The sequence below is a fragment of the Phycodurus eques genome, chromosome 12 (assembly GCF_024500275.1).
Source record: "Phycodurus eques isolate BA_2022a chromosome 12, UOR_Pequ_1.1, whole genome shotgun sequence".
Classification (NCBI taxonomy): domain Eukaryota; kingdom Metazoa; phylum Chordata; class Actinopteri; order Syngnathiformes; family Syngnathidae; genus Phycodurus; species Phycodurus eques.
Window position 1 is genome coordinate 6,638,337 of NC_084536.1, and position 20,984 is coordinate 6,659,320.

The 20,984-nt window shown below is 41.9% G+C and overlaps 1 protein-coding gene across 1 annotated transcript in view; it reads right to left on the bottom strand.

Annotated features, from left to right (window-relative positions):
• The window catches only part of kcnh3 (potassium voltage-gated channel, subfamily H (eag-related), member 3), a 124,545-nt gene that overhangs the window by 45,456 nt on the left and 58,105 nt on the right, over window positions 1-20,984 (bottom strand). The window contains exons 2-4 of the mRNA XM_061691718.1: window positions 7,763-7,996; window positions 2,152-2,286; window positions 377-516 (exon numbers count right to left, since the gene is read on the bottom strand). Of these exons, the coding sequence (XP_061547702.1) occupies window positions 377-516; window positions 2,152-2,286; window positions 7,763-7,996 (509 nt within the window). The remainder of the gene's footprint in view (window positions 1-376; window positions 517-2,151; window positions 2,287-7,762; window positions 7,997-20,984) is intronic.

The window sequence follows — 20,984 nt, forward strand, 5'->3', positions numbered from 1 at the left end:
TGGTACAATTTGCTGTCAACCCAACATTTCTGAGAAACATAACCCCCACCCAAAAAAAAAATTATAATCAGAGTTTGAACCATGACGATAATGTGTGCCAGTGAAGAGCAAATATCATGAGACTTCAACTCAGTTAGCATTTAAGGAATAAACTCCACAAGTGTATTTTTTGATGCCATCACAGAAGGGTATCATTAAGGGCAAAGAGAAAAGCTGTGATGGTTATCATTCAATCAGAAATTGGGACAGTATGACTCACACACCTCTTCAAAGTGGAGGTGTACCTAATGGTGTGGCAATAAAGTTTATATAATGTATTTAAAAGTGCTATCATAACTTGGACTTCAAAGAATGTATAATCATATTTGGGACTCACATTGTTGAGCTTGAGTTTGCTCTTGTCTTGCTTCTGCAGGTGCCCCGAAAGGTGATAGAGGACGGCCCGGCTGCGGCGGCGGTTGGCGTTGAAGCCGGGGGGGCGGGTCACCTGATGCACCTCCAGACCCGTCTCCTCATCTGTAGAACGCAAACAGGCTCAACCAAACAGAGCAACACCTTTAGATTGTTGACAAAACGAAATGTGTGCTTGAACAGCTTCTCTCTATATATAGAGGAAGTTGATCAGTGTGCCACCATGGCTTCTCATTTTAAGTTGGTGAACAGCTGATTAATGGTCATAAAATTATTGATGAAACAGTTACAGCAGTTCAAGTCCAATGAATATATTGAAATGGTAGAAACTAAGACAAGTGAAGTGAACTGACATAGGTGAAGAAAAAAATGTAAGGTTACCCAAACAAAACACAAATAATGTACATTTCAGAATTATCCAATTATTATTATCCAATTATCTATTATCCAATTATCCAATTATTTAACCCCATCGAGCTGGTTTGGGATGGACATAGCAAAAGAGTTGGGAAGACCTTTTTTGTTTTGAATGCATTTATAGATTGATTCCATGATTTCTTTTTGGAACTGTTTTTGTTATGTGCTTTCATTTGAATGAGAGTACAATGAGACATTGAACTGCAAAAAACTTGGAAAAATTGGAGTGTTCTAAAACCTTCGAACGGTAGTGTAGATGTTATTACATCCACAACATTTATTATCATATTAATAGTACTGTAATAGTAATAGAAGTAATATTAACTTATTGCATCCTAACCACAATCCCTCCATCGTCTTTCTCCCTCCTTTGCCCAGGGTGTTTGTGTTAAATGGCCACCTCAGAAGAATTTATTATGAACCAGAGCATTCAAGAAAAAAACAACGTCATGCCCTCAAGGCAAAATAAATATTTGTGTAAAACAGAGGAGTCGTGAATTGGCCTCAATGGATCTCACACTCACTGATGTGTGCCATGCCATACCAATGCATAATAGTAAGGATCACTTCATATGAGACGCGACAAGGGCTTTGTTTATCAATAATCCACATTGGATTGCAAGGAGGACAGCGTAAATAAAAGTAGAGGCCTTGGGGAGGAGTGTAGTTTGCTCCTTTATTTTCACAATATCCACTACATCCTCAGGAGAGGCGGGGGGAGGTTGAACATACTGTACATTTTAAATTATTAAGGCAGTGATTTAATGCGCTCTGTGCAAGGGCAAGCAGAGGCTCACACCCGTTTTTTTTGTCGTATATTTCACATAGCCGTGCTGCAAAAAAAAAAAAAAGGTTTTCAATAAATAAACGTGAATTTTACACAGAGCCCAGGGAAGACGGGATATTGCCGCAACAAATTGTTGTTGTACAGAACTTCACACTTCGTTCCGGGCATCACGGAATTCCTTTACACACAGGTGGCATCCTGTCTCCATTTCCACCTCTGATTATACTGCAGAAGCCTGAATAATGCCACCTGGTTGATTACGTCCTCCCTTTCTGTGAGGTTGCCATTTATTCATAGAAGCAGCACAGAAAAAAATGGCAGAAAATGAACAGGCAGTGCGAAAAGCACTTTTAATTGATTCACCACAGGGAACATGTTAGAGTATAGAATAGTCAGAGTATAGAATATTGGCATATAAGATACCAGTCTGCATTTTTATATTTTCAAAACATCTGGAATGCATCACCATCTGGTCCCAATTGAAGTCCTTATTTATATGAATATCCGATACTGGAATTTAAACCCGGGTCGCTCACCTGTGTCAGGTCCTTGTTCCGGATCTTGGTCCTTCTTCTTGTCAGTGATGTCTTTATGGGACACCAGGAAGAGGACCACCTCGCCCTTCTCGTTCTTGATGGGCACGATGTCCAGAAGACACCAGAACTGTGTACCTGCACACAAAACGAGGATCAGAAACATACAGTCCACTCCACATAAATGCATATTGCTTGCGGGTTAATTTTCAGGTTGAACCTAAATGTAATAATGGATTACACTTACAGTATATAGCACTTTTCTAGACACTCAAAGACGCTTTACAATTGCATACATTATTCATTCATTCCACAGTCACACCTAGTGGTGGTAAGCTACTTATGTAGCCACGGGTGCCCTGGGGCAGTCTGACAGAAGCGCGGCTGCCATTCTGCACCTACGCCCCCCTTGGACCACCACCAAACATCCAACCACATTCATTTATGGGTTGCATATTTCCTTGTTGGAGAACAGGAGGTTGTGCAAAAAGTGCTGAAACATTAAACAGATGGACATGTGTATTTAAAAGTTTAGAGAAAATTAAGTCCACCTGCAAAGGTCATAGTGCATTTTAGGTTCATCCCGAAATTGTACTCAAAATCTGAATATCCTTTCGTGAGCAGTGTACATACATACAAAGCATATCATGTATTTAAAAGTTTAGAGAAAATTAAGTCCACCTGCAAAGGTCATAGTGCATTTTAGGTTCATCCCGAAATTGTACTCAAAATCTGAATATCCTTTCGTGAGCAGTGTACATACATACAAAGCATATCATTTTATTTGAGTCTGTTTCATAACAAAGATATATATACAGGAAAGAAGATGAAAAATAACAATCCATACGGGAACAGAAAAACAAAGCCAGTTGGCTCTAGAGTTCTATCTTTGGTTCTGCCCGTAATGTTTTGTACTCCACAGGCATAACAGATCGCCCATTACGTACTGCCTTTGTTGCTCCCCCTAAAACTCTTGTCAATGCAGAGAAGCTAGCACATTTTTTCTTAATGTCTAGATTCAGTTGATGGTCACTTTCTGTTGCCAGGCTCCCGCCAAAATCTCCAAATGTTCCAGAGTGCTGCTGCTCCAGTCCTAACTAGAACCAGCAAAGACAATATTTTTGGTACTGTATTAGCTTCATGACATATTGGTTCAGTTATAGTCATTTTCTTTTGCCAGGATGCTGCAAATCAGACAAAGCCGCTATCTTGCCGGTTAGTACAGACTATTCCTGCACCGGCAATGCTTTTGTTTTGGTTTCATGTTACTCGCCCGTAATCCCTCAGGAGACGATGCGTGGCAGTTATGGATACTGTTTCCTGCATGGTTTTACTAACACAGAGTAGATTAGGCGTGTGAATAATGCAGGAGGACAGAGTGCCTGAATAAAATCATTAGACATATTGTCCTTGTTTGCCTGGAATAAAAGGGTAAACAGTAGCAACACGATGCAGCTTCTGTTTTGTTTTCAATTAGTATTTGTCAGGAATGAAAGAGGGGATTATGATGATGAGACAATTCAAAAATAGGTGCTTAAATATTTAGTGAAGGGTTGCATCAGTGCAATGATTATATTTACTGAATAAAAAGGCAAACAGAACAAATGATTTTGCCAGTATTTTCTATGGTGTGCTCTGCAATCTTCCTCAATTCCTGCAATGATTAGCAAACACATGTACAAGAGTGAAAGTCTGTACAGCGACTCATCGAAAACAGTGGCTTTGCTGTAATATACAGTATGTGTGCTGTTATTGCTTCAATATACATTCACCAGGAAATTGACTCCAATGTGGAAAAATGTATATTTAGCAAATTAGTATTTTTTTTTGTTAATTTGTTACTAATGACTCAGGGGCATGCAGAAGAATTCCAGTTTACTGTACGTGTTTTAACCTGTTTTTAACTTGTACAAATGGCAATACGTTCTATTCTATTCTGTCCTATATCTATTCTATCTTTGTGGAGTTTGCATGTTCTCAATGTGCATGCCTTGGTTTTCTCCTGTTACTCTAGGTTCCTCACACCTTCCAAAAACATGCACGGCTTCATTGAAATCTAAATTATTCATAAATGTGACTCTGAATAGGTGATGTCTATATGGTCTGCAAGTGGCCGGCGACCAGTCCAAGGTGTACCCTGCCTTTTGCCAAAGGTCAACTGGAATAGGCATATCATCGGCAACCCTAGTGATGATAAGCAGTGTAGAAAATAGATTGGATGGACTGATGGAATGGATGGATCCTTTTCACAGAGTGCAAAAAATATGAAATGGTAAAAAAATTATAATTACACTAGACACTGACATAACCATTTAATTATTTATTTGTCCTGTTCGGCTGTTAGGTCAAGCAGAAAGGAGGATCTGTATCTCTTTTATGCCGGAACAGTTTTACTGTGTCACGTTGGACTTTTTAAGCTGCCGCTGTGGTTTCGTAGTATTTTGATGGATATTTATCGAGAATCAGAGTCGATCAGTCAAAAAGAATAAGGTGTTTAGAGGGGAGCGGAAAAAAGGAGATAGAGTAAAAAGATAACTAGATAATATAGGAAAAGAAGACAAGAACAGACAAAGCACTAGCTGTAAACAAGATGAGGAAAGTAAATCATTATATACCTAGAATAATGACACATTACTTATGAGTGTTGTATGGGGCAGTAGTGCTACATCCTTTGAAAGAAGGACAGGACAAGATAGGAAAGGACTGGACAGGACAAGGACAGGAGGGGAAGCATGCAGGACAAGGGTTGTGAACCTGGCTGTACAGCTGAAGTCTGGTGGGAGTGGCTGTGTAAATTATACATTTCTGTAAGACCAGAGTGTGAGCGAGGAGGTACCCAAGAAATTCACATAGTCACAAGTTATTTGTCCCAATGGGTGAGTGGCCCCACACCCAGCGAATACGTCCCAGGGCTGTGCGTCTGCGGACACATGCATGTGAATTGACATGGTTTCGCGTGCACAATGACCGTCAGAAGTGTCCGGTAATTGCTGCGCCTGCACGCGGGGGCTGAAGACCACACCCACCCAATCGAGAGGCAGCGTCGGGCCCAGGACTCCACCCGAGAGCAGCCCGGTGGACAGGACACGTCCCACACCGAGGGATCCAGGGCGATCCACCGCCCCACCGAGGCGCCCCGACCCAATGCCACCCCCCGTTGTCATAACCAAACTTTGATTAAAAACGACAGATATATAATTATTTGTACATTGGCGTTCCATCCACATGCAGCGTTCAAGTACAGTATATATGACAAGTACTCCCTCGGTCTTGTGAAAAAAAGTGACTTGAGAGACATTAATGTTTAAAAACATGATTTTTTTTCCTTTGTGTGCTGAAAAAAACTAAATTTTTCTGAGACACTAGCATAACAGATCCTCTTTTAAGTAGTTTGATTCATGATTCTCCTTTGATTCATGAATCAAAACATGAAAAGATAGAGTTTGTCCAGCTGTCTTATAATTATATATGCAGCATTTTTTTCTGTCACGCTATAGTACCCTTTTTTAGCTCACATAACTTTCTCGTGAATTAATTATGAGGATATGCGGCACAGTGGAAGTGTGATTGGCATGTCTGCCTCACGGTTGTGAGGTTGGGAGTTCCGATTCCTCTGTGGAGTTTATGTCATGATCTGTGTTTTTGTTTACTTTATTTAGATTAGATTTAGGTTTTTTTCACGTCATGTTTTTCTGTGTCACTTGTTCTTGTCTTGTCTCGTTGTTGGGGTTTTGTCCCCACCTGTTCTCGTCAGCCCTGTTCCTTGTGTCAAACACCAATCGTCTCCATCCAGCCACTCGTGTCTTGTCTTGGTGTGCCTCGTTGTCCTGTCAGTTTGTTTGTACATATTTACTGTCATGTTTCTCCTTGTGATGAGTCTATTCCCCCTATTTGGACTTTCTTAGTTTTAATATTTTGATGATTCCAAGTTCCATGTTTGCCTTTTTTTTTTTAAGAATATGCCCGCTCCCATGTCTGGTTCCCCTGCTTCCCTGACTTTGGGTCCACCTGTTGCCTCTAACACCACAAAAATCCAACTCCTTCACAGTTTACAAATTCTCATCGTGCTTGTGTGGGTTTTCTCTGGGTACTGCGTCTTAAAAAAAAACACGGGGGTGGATTCTTCACCGCACACCAAGAGATTTAGAACAGAACATCTACCAACGCGCTGCAATGGAAACACTGTGACCCTACATTGGGTTTTGAGGCTGAGATCTACTTCTTGGGTACTTTGGTAAACTTCTGAAATTTAAATTGCTCAAATAACTTTGATGTACAGACACTGGTCGTCTTAATGAGTTCTCACAAAATGTTATTTTCCTATCGGCTTATCCCGTTAGGGGTCGCCACAGCGTGTCATCGTTTTCCATATAAGCCTATCTCCTGCATCCTCCTCTCTAACACCAACAGCCCTCATGTCTTCCCTCACTACATCCATCAACCTTCTCTTTGGTTTTCCTCTAGCTCTCTTGCCTGGCAGCTCACTCTTCCCCCTCCACCCCTCTCATTCATGCACATTTATTCAGTTTTACTTCGGCTAATCTTCATTCCTCTCATTTCCAGTGCGTGCCTCCACCTTTCTAACTGTTCCTCCACCTGCTCCCTGCTTTCACTGCAGATGACAATGTCATCTGCAAACATCATGGTTCACAGGATTCCTCATCCAACAGCCTATCCATCACCACTGCAAACAGGAAGGGGCTCAGGGCTGATCTCTGATGCAGATCCACTTCCATCTTAAACTCCTCTGTCACACCTACAGCACACCTCACCACTGTTCTGCTGCCCTCGTACATGTCCTGTATTATTCTAACATACTTCTCTGTCACTCTAGACTTCCGTATGCAGTACCACAGTTCCTCTCTGGGTACTCACAATGTACCCACCTTTCTCCTAATCATCATGTCAACCAACTCCTGAGCTTTTCCTGTCATCGTACCAACATTCAAAGTCCCCACATTCAGTTCTAGGCTCTAGGCTTTCATCTTCTCTTTCTGCCTAAGAAGGCGCTTTCCACCTCTCCTTCGTCTTCGACCTACAGTTGCTGAATTTCCACCAGAGCCCAGATGATTAATGGCGCCGGAGGCGGATGTTGTTAACCCGGGCTACGACTGATCCAGGATGGAATTCTTTGGATGAACACTCATATTTGTTTGGCAAAGTTTTAAGCCGGATGCCGTTCCTGATGCAACCCTCTGCATTTATCAGGGCTTGGGACCGGCCTACAGTTTGCACTGCCTTGTGCTGGGCTGCATTTCTTGATTTCTCACAATGATTATCAACAATGATTTACCAAAGGAGGAAAAAGATAAATCAATATGCAATACTTTATTTCTATAAATCTCTGCAAGTATTTTAATATGAAATGATCACTTCTACAACAATCCTAGGAAAATACAATGTCCCATTTTAGAGCGGGCCCACAGGCTGCTCATATGATCCTTGGCTGCTACCTGTGGCCTGCATGCACCATGTTGGTGACCCCTGTTATAAATTGTCCTTAGGTGTGAATGTAAGTGTGGTTGGATGTTTATCTCTCGCCCAAAGTCCCCCGTGACCCTAATGAGGAATAGCGATACAGAAAAGGGATAGCTGGAGTTATGGTATGACGCACCTTCTTTCTTGTAAAACACCAGTTCGGTCTTGAACTCACGCCGCTCGTCCAGGGCTCCTTGGATCTGCGCCGTGAAGCGGTCGCTGGTCTCGGGGCCGTACAAGAAGTGGCAGGCGCAGCTCTTTTGCATGAGCTCAGCACGAGCGTAGCCCGTGAGCTCGCAGAAGCCATCCGAGCAGTACACGATGGGGTAGAGCGACTGCACTTGTGCATTGCCCAGCACAAAGTTGCTGTCTGCGACACAAGACAAGACAGCCCACATCAAAATGTGTGCCCATGTCAGATGCAATAAATCTTGAGCAAACTTTAAGGATTACACTGCTTAACAACAAATTTATTTTTAAATATTTTTAGCTCTAGTAGGACAATGTTGATTTGCTGAATCCAAATATCACATTGGTTTTGCACAATAAGGTCAACCTTTTGAGCTAGGGTCACGTTTTTGTTTACATGTAAATGTATTTTCGCTTCAGAGCTTCAAATAAACGGGGGTTCATGCCCTAAATGTTGAACAATGATGACAGCACATTAAATTTCCAGGTACTTACATGGCATAAAACCCTGACCTGAAAAAGAGTAACGGATGTCTTTTTCAGATTCAGCAATGCAAAATTGTCCAACATCAGATGAAAAAAACGTCAATTATTATTATTTTTTTTTGTAACCCAGTGTTATTACATGTCCAAGAAATAACTCTTGTTTTATTTTTTGCATTATGTAGTATATAACATGGCCAAGCTAGCTTTCCTTTTTTTTTTTTTTTTGTCCTGTTCAGCTGTTAGGTCAAGCAGAATAGAAAATCTGTATCCCGTTTATGCCGGAACAGTTTTACTGTGTCACAGTGGAGTTTTTAAGCTTCCGCTGTGGTATTATAATTGAGGTTTATTGAGAATCAGACTTGAACAGTTGAACAGAACAAAGTTTCTAGAAGGGAGAGAGAAACAAAGACAAAAGACAAAGCACTAATTGTAAACAGGATGAGAGAAGTAAATCATGACATTATCTACAACAATGAAACATTAAATATGATTATTGCATGGGGCTGTAGTTCTACACCCTGTGAGGGAAGGATAGGACAAGATAGAACAGGACAAGTACAGGAGAAGAAGCATGCAGGACAAGGGTCGTGAACCCGACTGTAAAGCTGAAGTGTGGTGGCATTAATTATGTGAATTATAAACGTCTACAGGACAAGAGTATAAGTGAGGGGATACTCAAGCGATTTGCATATTCCTGAGTTATTTGTCGCAGTAAGTGGGTGACCCCACACCCAGTGAAAGTCCTAGGGGTGTTAATAATTCTAAAACAGAATTTATATATATATATATATATATATATATATATATATATATATATATATATATATATATATATATATATATATATATATATATATATATACATTTATATATATATATATATATATATATCCACCCAATCAATCGAGAGGCGGGATCAGGCCCAAGGGTCCACCAGAGAGCAACACGGCACGACGGATGGGACACGTCCCACACCGAGGGACCCAGGGCGGTCCGGCGGCCCCACGAGGCGCCCCGACAACCGGCCACTCAGTGGGGGCCGCAGGGACCCAATGCCACCCCCCCAGCTAACCCCCCACCCCACCCACCGCCCCACATGCCCGGCCACCCACAGGAGAGGAAGACGCCCCCCCCCCCAACGCGCAAGGCCCGCAATGCAACCAGTCCCCGCCCAGCCGGAGGGCGGGATAGTGTCCCTTGTTTGTTGGAAAGGAGGGCGGATATGGGCACCCGACAAGGGAACGATATGGGGGGGGGGGGAACCCAAGGAGCAGCCCCGGGCCATGAGAGGTCAGCCCCAACACCAAGCAGTCATCCAGACCGGGCGGCCCGGCCTCAGGAGCACCACAATACACGTAAGTGAGACTCACCTCCCCCCCGTTACCATGACTGCCAGGTCCCAGGCAGTCATTGGCCCTAACCCGTGTAAAAGTCCCGCCCCCACATATTCCAGAACATCAAACACATGGACAAGAGGAGATCCGCACAGCATGCATGTGTCTTTTCAACATGCAAACCGATCTAAAATGTGTGAAAATAAAAAATAAAAATAAATAAATATAATAATAATAAAACAACAACCTTGACAACAAATAATATATAATTCCATTGTTTACTTTCACAATTATTAAAATATTTTTTTCACACTATCAAGGTTGTTATGTTGTACAAAAAATGGTCAAGGTAACTGAGTAATATGGCCAAATATGTACAGTGTTGTTTTTCACCCAGCAATAAGTGATAATTCTAAACCAGAAAAAAATAAAGAAATTATATATATATATATATATATATATATATATATATATATATATATACTGGTTAGAGCGTCAGCCTCACAGTTCTGAGGTGCGGGGTTCAATCCCCGCCTGTGTGGAGTTTGCATGTTCTCCCCGTGCCTGCGTGGTTTTCTCCGGGCACTCCGGTTTCCTCCCACATCCCAAAAACATGCATTAATTGGAGACTCTAAATTGCCCGTAGGTATGACTGTGAGTGCAAATGGTCGTTTGTTTCTATGTGCCCTGCGATTGGCTGGCAACCAGTTCAGGGTGTACCCCGCCGCCTGCCCGATGACAGCTGGGATAGGCTCCAGCACGCCCGCGACGCTAGTGAGGAGAAGCGGCTTAGAAAATGGATGGATGGATATATTTATATATATATATATATATATATATATATATATATATATATATATATATACTTGCTTTTTTGCACACATGTGGCAATGGAAGTGATTGGAACACCTGATTCCGCATATTAGGATGGGTGAATGAATGTCTATTCTTACTTCTGTTCACATTCACTTCGGTATATATACAATCTATTTATTTAAGTACTGTTTGCCATTCCCAATTGCATAGTAATTATGACTAATTTGTCATACAGAGTACACTGCTGCTCCCAATCTGCTCAGTCATATTATCATGTGATTTGGATTGAACATGTGATATAAACACCGCAGACAGCTATCACCAAACCTGATTGACTTCACTTTAATTGCCTCGTCCATGGGCCATGACAACATCGGCAGTGTGTTTATCTCCTTCATGGCTACACTCTCTACTTGATAATTGGCAATCAGCAGAGGACCCTTGTCAATGCATTTATGTGTATTTCTGCCAGTGCCTATTCAGTTAATAGCCTGCAGGCACATAAATAAATGGGTAGGCACTTTGAAACTGATTTTGCATATTGATCACTTAACAGAGACCTTGTCATCTTATATTGTGTTTATGCATGTGTGTGTATGTTTGTATATGGTACGTTTGTGCGTGCGTGTGTGTGTGCGTGGTTGTGTGAGACAGCAGTCAATCCCGACCCAGAGCCAATAATTCCTGCTAACGACTGCCCTGCCAGACTGTGCCCTTCCTGTCGACTTGTCCCTGTCGGGGGACGTGGGGAAGTCCACAAAAAAAAAAAAAAAACATTAAATCAGCGAAAGTGGTGCTAATGTGTGTGCATGTGTGTTGTGTGTTGTTGTTTATTGTATTCTATATAGTGGTACATTCTATATAGTGGTACATGTTGCTGCCGTTTACGCAGATGGTGCCGGTTCTATTCCAGGTCAATGTACTCATACCCAGCCACTCCCGGTCCCAAGTCCAGATAAACAAAATGTGGCCGCTACAGCATACAGTACTTAATTCTGAGGAAATTTCCAACTATCGCTCCCATGTTTATCACATGTATTAGCATTGTCATTCCTCATCTGACTCCAAGTCAATCAAAAGACAACAAAGGAAACAAACACAATCCAACAGGTTTTTCTGTAGCCAAAGGGTAAAGACTGGGAGAGCAGGTCGTTTCTTGTTGCCATGGAAACCATTCTCGTGTTCGTTCCTCCTTTCAACACATTTGTTCAGCGGTGGTCCAAATGTTCTTGTCCTTGCCATTCTTTACCTCTGCAACTTAGAAGTGGCATACTTGGTTAAAATGAACGTCCTGTCTGCTTGGCACATCTCGCCAAGTGAGGTTAAAGCGTTTTTGAATGAAATGGCAAATGAGCAGAGCTGAGCCGCCCTTGAGTGAAATGTATCTTTATACTTGAGAGTCAAAGCCCTTGTACATTGTGTCTCCGGAGAGCATGTCAATGTCCGCTGTCTTCGCTAAAGAGGGAATTATTCATGGTATTGGGCCCAAAGGACTCTTGGAAAAACCAATACTTTGCTGCTCGTGCCAGTGCTACAAACACCTAATCACTGAAGTGTAAAAGATGACGATTTCTGGTTTGCCTTCTCTAGCCAAGGTATGCAGTAATCATTTTCTTCAAGAGCTGTTTCAGGTTAATGTGTTCGGAATAGGTTGGGACAAACCTGGGTGACGAGAACAGGTTTCATACTCAAGACCTGGGTCTTGTCTGAAAAAGTGTACTTCATGTTTCCAGCAAAATTGAGTCCTTCCTTTCATTTTGACATAACATATGTACCAAGTTCTTTTCAATTTTAACAGATCCTGATGAACAAATCCCTTTTTCCACTAAATACCTCAACTGTATACTTACGCAATGTACTGTAATAGGTTTGCACAATTTTTCACAACTATCAAATTCAGTGTAGATTGTGTATATGTATTAAGTGATTCTACATTTCTATGATTTTCACAGTCATAGCGGCCCTTTGAGGTAAACTATAATTTGGATGTAACCCAGGACAACAATTTGTTTCAATCCCCTGGTGGAGAGTAAAAACAGGGTACAGACATGCCGATGTTAAACATCCTGATTTTTTAAATGTAAGAGATCCCACCCATAAAATAATTTCATGTGTGTTCTGATTGGTCTTATAGTGTGTGGTGGTGTACTTGGAAGCACAAAAACAGCACACCACACATACAACAATATCTCCACCCACAGTCATGAGTCTGAACCCCCATACCTGATATATGTTACAGTACCAAGACTGACCTGTGAGAACTAGTATGGTGCCACAGGGAATGCAGAATGCCAGAAAATTCAAAGAAGAAGAAAAAGTAGTGAGGCGTTATTAGGATTCCCACATAGTTTCCAGGCAGGACGTGTCCCACTGCAACATGATAGGCTCCTGCATCACAGGAAGGGCAGGCTACGCAAATGTAACGAGATGAACATCCCAAACATGTATCACAAGGTTTAGGGTTAGGGAATAAGGCGGTTTAGGATGTGTTAAGGTTAGGTTTAGTGGGAAACATATTAATGCTGCCACACTTAAGGCACATACAGCACATCTTTTCCCATCTGGAAGCAGTCGGGCGTGTTCTACAGGGATACAGCAGCCAATCATAGTGCAGAGGCGCGTGTCCTGGAGCCAGTAATATTGGAGAAGGGCGCGTCCTGACTGAAAATCCGAATAACGCGCAGCAGAAAAAGAAATAGAGGAAGCTAGGGTAACTGTTAGTTTATCTGGTAACTACACTGTGGTGTCAGAGTCTTCTCATCATTTCTCCTTGATTTGTGTCTGGCAACAGTGTGAATTGGCAACTGTTCTGTTTCACTTGGCAATTATTGAGGCCGTCACTCGTCCCAACTCTTTGTTGATCGCACGCATAAGGATTTGCTACTGGAAACATAAAAGTTCAACAATTACAATGATCGGCACTGACTGTTTTCCGACCAGCTCGGGGAAGAAAAATCATTCTGCACACCCCACACCACAGAATAATGAATGCTCAGGGTCTCTCTTGAGAGAAATTCATTAATCAGGCCTTGGCTGACTTTGATGGGAAGGGAGGAAAAATGTGTATGTGTGCGTTTGTTTGTCTGTGTGTTTGTGAATGAGATTCTTTTATTTATTTATTTGTTAATGAATAAACGTCATAATACACTGTACAGTATATGCTCCTCTCCCCTCACAATTTAAAGGTCAAGGTCAATCCAATACTCATATTATTGGGCTCCAGCACCCCCCACGACCCTTGTGAGGATAAGCGGTATGGAAGATGAATACATTTTTTATTTATTTTTTTAAAATCTATATTTCACTCTGAGTGTGTGTAGTGCATCTCTCTAAGTTTCATTTTTATAATGAATAATGAATTAAATAATTTTCTAATTGAACTACCAAACTAAATTTAGCTTTTGACAGTATTGTAATTTATTGAGATGTATGTGTATATTTCATGTGAATTTGTTACGATTTCATGGCTGTTAAGGCCTCATGCAAAATGTAGGCGGACACTCTTACTGGATAGTGAAGAGATGAAAAGAAACTACTCAGCGATTTGTTCTAATATCATAATATAAGAGCTACAGTATTATACCTTAAGTGTTAGTATAACATGGTCGGAATGAGTCACTGTGTAGCCCACATGCAGACATATTGTCAAATGGTGACCTTGGGTCACTTGAAATGGACCACTGTAGAGAGTGGTGAGCACTACTACAAAGGGGGCATGCTGCTGGGAGTGCACGTACAGGATGAGATAACACTTTTACTTGATCTTTTTGTGTTTTTGCCAGGTGACCCTCTCCAGAATAAAAATGTTATCTCACTGAAAATGTGTGGAGGGTCACTTCAGAGCTCATGTGGACTGCTGTGTCAGCACTTTGACATACTTTTGTACACCCGGGTGAAAATTGTAGGCCTAAACTCTGCAAAATTGGCTTGGTAACGCGCCCTTGAAATTGTTTGAAAATGTAGTCTCCAAAACCAATTCCACTGAGTAGCATGAACTTTGCTAAGCATGTGTATCACGAGCAGACCCACAAAAAAAGTCTCAGCCACACATGCCTGGAAACACACAAGTCGGCCATTTTGTTTTAAAACCGTCGTCTTAGGTTAATTTTGGTCATTTCCAGGGTCCTTCAAAAATGAAGCCTTCTAAGAGATTTTGTCTGATTGCTGCCACATTGAAACCTTCATTTCTTGACAGATGGGTGATGGCAAATTTCAAGACGTGAGGTTATGTAATTGCATTTGGGCAGTTAATGGCGCAGAAGTTTGATGACTGTAGTCTATAACTCTAATCTCCAAGCTTTCCAAGCTTCTCCAGCTCAGCGTCTCGTCTGCCATCTGCCAATAGAATTACAGCTTCCTGACGGGCAGGACACAGCAGGTCAGGCTGGGGGACACCACTTCATCTACACGCACCACCAGCACTGGGGCGCCCCAAGGTTGTGTCCTCTCTCCACTACTCTTCTCTCTCTACACGAATGACTGCACCTCAACGCACCCGCACTCCTGAAGTTTGCAGATGACACCACAGTCATCGGCCTCATCAAAGATGGTGACAAGTCTGCATATCAACAGGAAGTGAAGCGGCTGGAGCTGTGGTGCGGCCGACACAACCTGGATCTGAACATGCTGAAGACTGTCGAGATGATTGTGGACTTCAGGAGGCAGCCTTCGCCACAGCTGCCCCTCACACTGTCCAGCTGCCTTGTGTCTACTGTGGAGACCTTCACATTTTTGGCAATTATAGTCTTTCAGTTCCTGAAGTGGGAGATCAACATCTACTCCATCCTCAAAATGGTCCAGCAGAGGATGTACTTCCTGCGGCTTCTGAGGAAGCATGGCGTGCCACAGGAAATGTTGAGGTATTTCTACACAGCAGTCATCGAATCAATCCTGTGTTCATCCATCAGTCTGGTTTGGTGCTGCTACAAAAAAGGACAAACTCCGACTGCAACGGACAATCAAAACTGCTGAAAAGATTGTCGGTATCCCCTACCCACCGATGAGGACTTGCACACTACCAGAACTAAGACAAGAGCGTTCAAAATCCTATTGGACCCTCCACATCCTGGTCACCACCTCTTCCAGCTCCTCCCCTCAGGTAGGCGCTACCGAACAATGCAAACTAAAACAAGCAGAGATTCCAACAGCTTCTTCCCTCTTGCCATTAACTTCTTAAACAGTTCACTTACAATTTCATTGCAACATGCTGCCAATTTTTTGTCTTGAGTTTGCTGTCACATTTCTGTCGGGCCAATTATACTAACTCAGCTGCACAACGTCAGAGCTGGACCCCGTAGGTTGTGTGATAAAGGTTTTCAAATTTTTGAAAAACAACAGTAATTAATTTTATTTTAAACTAATCTGTTTTGTATAAAAACAAAACTGTGGGCTACAGGCATTTCATTGGACAGTGATATGCACTGCAGGCCTTTAAATCCAGAATGAAACTTCACCTCCTTTTAGCTGTAAAGATCTTAGATCGATATTTCTCCCCGCATACTGTATGTGCTAAGGCAAGCATACGTTCAGTGAATTGATCTTGGATGCATATTGGTATCTCCCTCAAAGTGGCTTTGAAGCTGCTAGCTTTAAAAGGCAGACAGGGTGTGTTTTTGTGTCTGCTGATGCCCTTTAGACCAGCGATTCCCAACCAGGGTGCCGTGGCATCTGCGTGTGCCGTGAGACATCATCAGCGGTGCTGTGGGAAATTATCCAGTTTCACTTTGTCCAAAAATTAGTACAGTAATCCCTCGTTCAACATGAATATAAGTGCAATCTGCGAAGTAGCGAGCACCTATTTTTTTCTCATTATTTATTCATATTTTAAAGCTATAAGACCAGACTCTTATTAATCATCCCCACACTCCTATTACCCTCGACCATACTTTTATACATAAACACTTTCTACTCTGTTAAACACCTTTTAAACTCTTAAACATACAGTAATGCACAGCGGTACTGTATACTTTGTCCATTTTATTCCTTGTCATGTGTTTTATTAATTAAAAAAATGTTTTAGGCAAGGAAGTGTTGCAGCATACAGATCAAAATCTATGGCAAATGAATATTAAAAAAGTCACAATGCACTGAATATGCAATCGGTGAACCACAATATAGCGAGGGAACACTGTATTTATTAATTTAAAATGTTCACATTTTTTTTATTCTATCTATGCCAGCGACGTGTAGTAACAGGCAGAACAATTAACTGCTTTTCCACTACATGGTAGAACGTACAATAAAGCTGTGTATCCAACTGTTGCCATTCATACAACAAACTAGTCATGGTCAGTCACAGTCAACAAAATTGAGACGAGATTATCAATATACTGTATTTCAGGGCGCCACGGTAGACGACTGGTTAGAGCGTCAGCCTCACAGTTCTGAGGACCCGGGTTAATTATGCATGTTTGTTCCTATGTGCCCTGCGATTGGCTGGCAACCAGTTCAGGGTGTACCCCGCCTCCTGCCCGATGACAGCTGGGATTGGCTCTAGCACGCCCGCGACCCTAGTGAGGAGAAGCGGCTCAGAAAATGAATGAATGAATGAATGTATTTCAGTAGAGTCACTGATGGTGTAGTGGTACACTCGCCTGACTTTGGTGCAGTTCCCACTCAGTGACAGTGGGAATGTGAGTGCGAATGGTTGCCCTGCGACTGACTGGCGACCAGTTCAGGGTGTAGTCCGCCTTTCGCCCGAAGTCAGCTGGGATAGGCTCCAGCGTCCCGCAACCCTAACCAGGATAAGCGGTGTTGAAATGGATGGATGGATGTATTTCAGTAATTATACTTCTGAGATTTTTGTTTCGTGTTGTGCTGTGAGATTTTTGTTATGTAGAATGGGTGCCTTGGCTCAATGAAGGTTGTAAAACATGACTTTAGACAGTTGTTCATCATAACTCCTGGACCTTTCAAGTGCAAACAACTAAGAAGAGTTTGAACCAGCATTTTAAAGCTGCCGTGTCTTTAAATAGTCAGAATTGGCCTATTCAGCCAAGACAGACTGATGACTGTGTTGGCACTTTAATCGACAGACTGGAGGCTCTCATCTGGGATCAAAGTGGGATTATTGACACATGGGTACCATTATGAATTTATGAGACAGAAATAGCAAGCATGTTTGGACACTGATTTAAAACAAGGTCCTTGGGCCTTTAAAACAAAATAGCACTCAAAAAAGAGGAGACCTCCACCAAATTTACCTGTGAACTCGAACGAGCGAAATGAATGCAATCTATTACGACTTTATTCAAGCAAAATATGGAGGTTTTGTGCATAATTTCTCCAACGTTCTTCTTGTAAGTGGTGACCTCACTAAAGGCTTTTTCATCATCACTTTTGCCAAGATATTATATTATATTAAACTAAAGTTAAGTACAGTTTAGGATCCTCCCTACTGCACGTACCTATGTCCATGTGAAATATTATTCATACTCATTCTCAATACAGACAATGTATTGAGAATGAGCCAATGTTCTAAATGTATAATTGAATCAAATAACGGGTCACTGACCTTTTTGAAACTGAGAGCACTTTGATAAACACTTCTGAAATAACACATTTGTCCAAATGACATTTAATATTGTGTTGTTATTAATTATTAATAATATTCATCCACAGCAGCTGAAAGAAGTATTTAACACATCACCATTTTTCTCACTAAATATATTTCCAAAGGTGCTATTGACATAAAAAAAAATGCACCAGATGTTGGGAGCAACCCAAGTAATCCATATATACAAAGAAAGTAGAACAAATAAGATCAGAAATTAAGTTGTGTGTAATAATGTGAAATGACACCGGGAAAAAGTATTGAACACATGAAGAAAGGGAGGTGCAAAAAGGCATGGAAAGCCAAGACAACACCTAAAATCTGTCAATATTCAAACAGCAATCCAGCCCCCTGTCAGTGCAAGTGAATATCAGATGGTTCAGTTCTAATTGATGGCCTACAAAAAGGTCTCATTGCCAAGGTGTGAGTCAAGACACATCTCATGATGGGTAAGGTCCAGGTCCCTGGTGAGGTCACATATGTAAAGGCACCATTAATGCTGAAAGGTACATCGAGGTTTTGGAGAAACATGTGCTGCCATCCAAGCAAGGTCTTTTTCATGGACGCCCCTGCTTATTTCAGCAAGAAAATGCCAAACCACATTCTGCACGTGTTACAACAGCGTGGCTTCGTAGTAAAAGAGTGCGGGTAGTAGACTGGCCTGCCTGCAGTCCAGACCTGTCTCCCACTGAAACTGTGTGGCGCATTATGAAGCGTAAAATGCAACAACGGCGACCCCGGACTGTTGAAAAGCTGAAGCTGTACATCAAGCAAGAATGGGAAAGAATTCCACCTACAAATCAACAATTAGTGTCCTCAGTACCCAAACGTTTATTGAATGTTGTTAAAAGAAAAGGTGATGTAACACAGTGGTAAACATGACCCTGTCCCAGCTTTTTTGGAACGTGTTGCAGCCATAAAATTCCAAGTTAATGATTATTTGCTAAAAACAATAAAGTTTATCTGTTTGAACATTAAATATCTTGTCTTTGTAGTGTATTCAATTAAATAGGTTGAACATGATTTGCAAATCATTGTATTCTGGTTTTATTTATGTTTAGCACAACATCCCAACTTCATTGGAATTGGGGTAGCAGAAATATAACCTCCTTGTTGGAAGTAATATATCCAATTTAAGGTCAAATAGAGAGGCAGTGGAATTAACTCAAGCTCATTAATGTGGTTTCTCCTCTTTATTCCCTTTCATACAGTTTCCGCATGTTTGTGACATGAAGGGTCCTTGAAGTTTCTGTGGGAGACATTTTGTGTTTACTCGATGTCATCCACACTTCAAGTGTCAGACACAAGTGCTCACATGACTCAGTGCCACCAACCACCACAGCAAGCAAACAAGGATGACATTAACTTGTCAATTTGTTAGCTGCATTAAGCAAAAACTGCTTCACCCAATTAACAGAAAACTGAGTGGAGGGAGGGCGTGGGAGCAGACGGCAAAGGTCTTTCACCTCCGCTTCCACTATGTGTGTACATGAATGGACAATTCAGGGCGACAAACAAATGCCATGTGGTCATACAGAATAAGAATGAGTTCACACATTCGCACTTTTCCACTTTCAGATTTTATTCATGTAAAATTCTTGTAAAGGTGTACTTTTCTTTTCTTACAATATTACAACTTTACTGTCATAAGATTTAGCATTTTTTCCACATAATCCATCCATCCATTTTCTGTACCGCTTCTCCTCACTAGGGTTGGGCTGGAGCCTATCCCAGCTATCTCCGGGCGAGAGGCGAGGTACACCCTGAATCGCCAGCCAATCGCAGGGCACATATAAACAAACAACCATTCGCACTCACATTTACACCTACCGGAAATGTACAGTCTTCACTTAACCTACCACGCATGTTTTTGGGATGTGGGAGGAAACCGGAGTGCCCGGAGAAAACCCACACAGGCATGGGGAGAACATGCAAACTCCACACAGGCAGGGCCGGGATTTGAACCCCAGTCCTCAGAACTGTAAGGCAGATGTGCTAACCAGTCTCCACCATGCCGCCTGATGAGTACTGTACGACAACGTCACCATGACCAGAATAGACCAGAGAGAATATGAACATTTTAAATATTTTTAAGCTTTTTTTCTTATTTTTTGACAATAATTTTGTCCTGTCCTGGGTGTTTTAGGCCATGAAAAAACCCTACAAAACAGTAATTTTGTACTGTACAGTAATACGGGTGCATATGGCCTAAAAAAAAAAAAAAAGTGCTTCAATGTAAAGGACAATCGGCCATTTCGGACGATAAGAATGTAAGGTAGCTGCAAATGTGCTGTACCACAGCTGTACTCAGCCACGTGATGGTCGTCTTCATACGTGTTTGTTGGTACGTGCGAGTCTTGGCTGTATGGAAGGCTATGGGTGTAATAGCGTTCAGTCTCCAGGGACACACATGATAGCTGGCACGCTGATGAACTCTTTAACCTGCAGCTGAACCCTCCCCGAGGTGCGCACACTTCCCCACTCTGGGGAATACTGATGTGACTTTTTATCACCTCTCTCATTATGACGTGCATTTTAAAGCACTTCAATATGTCAGCGTAACGTGTGGCCTGCTTTTTAAAGCATGCGAGAAGATTAAATGCACCTAATTTTGTCATGGTCTGTGTTTTTGTTGACATGGTTCTGTTTAGTTTTTGTTTGTTTTCCTGTGTCACATGTTCATGTCTTGTCTGCTCATTTGGTTATAGTCTCCACCCATTCTCATCAGCCCTGAACCTCGTATCAACCTATCAGCTCCCTCCTGTCTTGTCCAGGTGTTCTTCGTTGTCTCCTCACTTTGCATGTACAGTATTTGGCTTCCTGGTTTCTTTCAGTCCTGGTTGGTTCATTGTCGATGTCAGATGTTGTTTGTCAGTGTCAATCGGTTCCTTCGTCATGTCCTTTTGTGTGAGTTATTCCCAGTGTTTGTTTGTTAGTTTTAATCTTGCAGTGATGGCGAGATGATGCTTCATAGCAACACT